This window comes from Charadrius vociferus, unplaced genomic scaffold (genome assembly GCF_000708025.1).
Source record: "Charadrius vociferus isolate BGI_N301 unplaced genomic scaffold, ASM70802v2 scaffold59, whole genome shotgun sequence".
In the NCBI taxonomy this organism is placed as follows: domain Eukaryota; kingdom Metazoa; phylum Chordata; class Aves; order Charadriiformes; family Charadriidae; genus Charadrius; species Charadrius vociferus.
The window spans coordinates 8,576,052-8,579,025 of NW_009661371.1; the positions used below are offsets into that span (position 1 = coordinate 8,576,052).

Consider the following 2,974-nt stretch of genomic DNA (forward strand, 5'->3'; position numbering starts at 1 on the left):
TGTCCACATCCCACGGGAGAGCTCTCGGCTTCCAGACCCGTGGGAGGACGTGACCCACACTGTCCTGAGGCCGGGCAGGAGATGGAGCCTTGGCCTTATCCCTGCCGCCCCTTCCCCAGGCGTGGGGGCCTTCCCACCCTCCGGCTTTCACGTCTCCGACGGCAGCCACTGAGTAAAGTCCAGCTCGGAGCGGGCTCTGTGGGCCACAGCCCCCGACCAGGGCCCACAGGGCGCCCTGGGAGGTGGGCATCCAGGGCCGTCACCCCCAGGACGTCATGGTTCTCGCCCGACGTAGCGGTGCTATTGTGTAAGTGCCGCAGGGAACGAACGACTGCCGTAGCACGTCTTTGTGGACATCTAAAATGAGCATCTGACTGGCATAACACACGCTGAGGACTGGCCTGGGAATTAGAGGGTGTAGCTTGTCAAGAAAGAGCAAACACAGAAGAGGAAGGTGTTGCTTGGGCATACCCTAGATGCGGACCAGCTCTGGCCTCCAGAAGGCAGGTCACCTGGGAAAGGAGAGAGAGAAAGGCAGCTTGCCACAGGGTCAGGACCATCCTGGCCCACTCCCTGATGGAGCATCCTTTGCGTCCCCCACAGCCAGTCACCCTCTGGGGCTGCCTGCACCGGGGCACGGCTGCCTGCGCCAGCCTGGGCTACTGAGGCTTTGGGCCGGGGACCACAAGAAACCTCAGGGGAGGCTTTCCCAGACCTTACCTTACATAAAAGAGAGGAAGTGCTCAAAGGTGTCAAAGTGGAGAGCAACTTCAAAGTGCCTTTCAGGGAAAATTTAAGGAATTCAGGGAGCCGGAGATCAGGTCCAACAAAATGCATTCAGAAAACTTGGCAGAGCTTTAATGAAGCAATAGGGCATAACAGAAACCATCCCAGCACTGAGGGGAGGGGGGGTTTATCATTCAAATAATGACCCAAAACTTCAGAAGGAAGGCCAGAAAAGTAGAAACTGGGTGAAAAAACTATAGGGAACAGAAAAAAAAAAAATAATCAGGGAAGCCAAAGCATGAGACTAACCAGCAAGAAGCATGAAGGATTGCAAGAAAACCTTCAAAAAGAAAGGTGTCGGTAGGAGGATGTTGAGCAGCTCATGTGGCCCACTGTCCTACTGAGACTGGGAGGGAAAACAGAAGGTGACAGGACTCAAATGCTCAATGGCTTCTTCCCCCCGACCTGCACTGAGGAGGGTGGCTGCGGTGGCATGATTAACACCATTAACATGAGTGACAGAGATGTATGCTCATGCTAGATAAAGGAAAATGTGATGAGATTGGCTGGACTGAAGATAAGTGAGAGTAATATTGAGAGCTGGTAGAGGACGGATGAGGTCTCAGAGAACAGGAAAAAGGAGTGACAAAATGCCTGTCTTTGATAGGAGAAAAAAAAAAAGCAAGTGAAGAATTATAGGTCACTTAGCTCAACTTCAGAGTCCAAGAAAACCATGGAACAAATAGGCAGGTGCTCCCAGAGACAACAAGGAAGGGGAAGAATTGCAGCAAACACACCTGTATATGCACAGTCCTGCCTGACTTCCTTCTCTGACAGTCTTCGTGGACAGGGTAATGTCATCCACATCTCTCTACCTCTAACCGTGCTGTGTTCCTGGGCACTGAGACCACTCCAGGAGCACTGGGCTGTTCCCAGCACTGTCCCTGCCATGACTGGCTGCTCCAGTCTGCCTGAACAGCCTTCTCCAGTGCCAGGCTCGAAGTCAGCGTACCGCAGCAGCAAAAAGCAGCAGGGGCTGGTGTGGGCCATGAGGCAAAGAGCAGTCATGAACACGGCCTATGCCCAGCAAGCCCCAGTAGTTGCTCCCTGCACGTGAATAACCCAACCAGGCAACCCTGAGCTGGCTTTCCCACAGCATCATTGTCTGCCCTGCACCCAGCACACAGTTTCTATTGCTGTATATGAGTCTGGTTATGACACCCATGTGCAGGGGCTGAGGCTTTCAGTGTTCTGGGCTCTCCTTGCTTTGCACAGCCTCCTCCATGCCATACTGCTGAGCTCTGGGCAGACCTCACTAGCCCGCGGTGCCCTCTGATGGCCTCTTCTCTGCCAGGTCCCTGCCTGACTGCTGGTCAGTCGCTCTTGGGCACCTTGCTGCTCTGATGGCCCAGACACCATGACTTGGCTTCTTAGCACTACGTTAACCTGCAAAGGGAAGAGGGAGATGCTACAGATCCTGATTTTCTAGGCCTCTGATGCCCACTTCTCCTTTGCAAGCCCATGCCTGAGGGTCAGGTGAAAAGGCTGCAGGTGGTGCCAGCCACTGGGAGGGCACTTGGCTGTGCCTCACTGCCGGAGGAGTGCACCGCTGCTCTCTTCTGGCTCCATCCCTTACACCTGCATGGTAACAAAGTCGAGTACTTGCTCTCTGGGTTATGATACCGTTCAGCTGGGGAAGGCTGCAAGGACGCAGGTCCACCTTACAATGAGACTGACAAACAGGAAAAGTGGTCAGAAAAAGAGCAGAGCAACTCAGTGATGTCAAACACACAGTCCCGCAAGTAGGCAGGTACCAGTGACTGTGCAGCTGCAGGATAGGGAACTAATGACGTGGCAGCACTTCTGCAAACCAAAACCTGTGGGACGGAGGAGATCATGAGCCAAACATGTGTCAACAGCTCAGAACAGTGTGACAAAAGGCAAATAGCAGCCTGACACACACAAGCAGGTGAGTCACGTGCAAGGCACATGAAACAGTCCTGATCTCATGGACCAGGCAAGCCAGAGAGGCATCGCACCCTGGGCCCGGCATGAGGGTACCAGTGGGAAACGTGCGGGCTCAGTGATTAATTCAAGGGGATAATGACACCCAAGCACTGGGGAACAGCTCTGGATCCCGGGAAGATGCAAAGGCAGGAGAAAGAACTGCCCTGGACCTGCACCGGGAGAACACCCGCAGCTGGGCACACTGGGGGACACGGTGCGGGGGGCTGGTGTGGGCACACAG

General features: G+C 54.4%; 1 protein-coding gene across 1 annotated transcript in view; it reads left to right on the forward strand.

The window, feature by feature from the left end:
- The first annotated feature begins 1,046 nt into the window (after positions 1 to 1,046).
- The window catches only part of LOC104294203 (bifunctional protein NCOAT-like), a 14,876-nt gene continuing 12,948 nt past the window's right edge, over positions 1,047 to 2,974 (forward strand). Inside the window, exon 1 of the mRNA XM_009893784.1 lies at positions 1,047 to 1,086. Within this exon, the coding sequence (XP_009892086.1) occupies positions 1,047 to 1,086 (40 nt within the window). The remainder of the gene's footprint in view (positions 1,087 to 2,974) is intronic.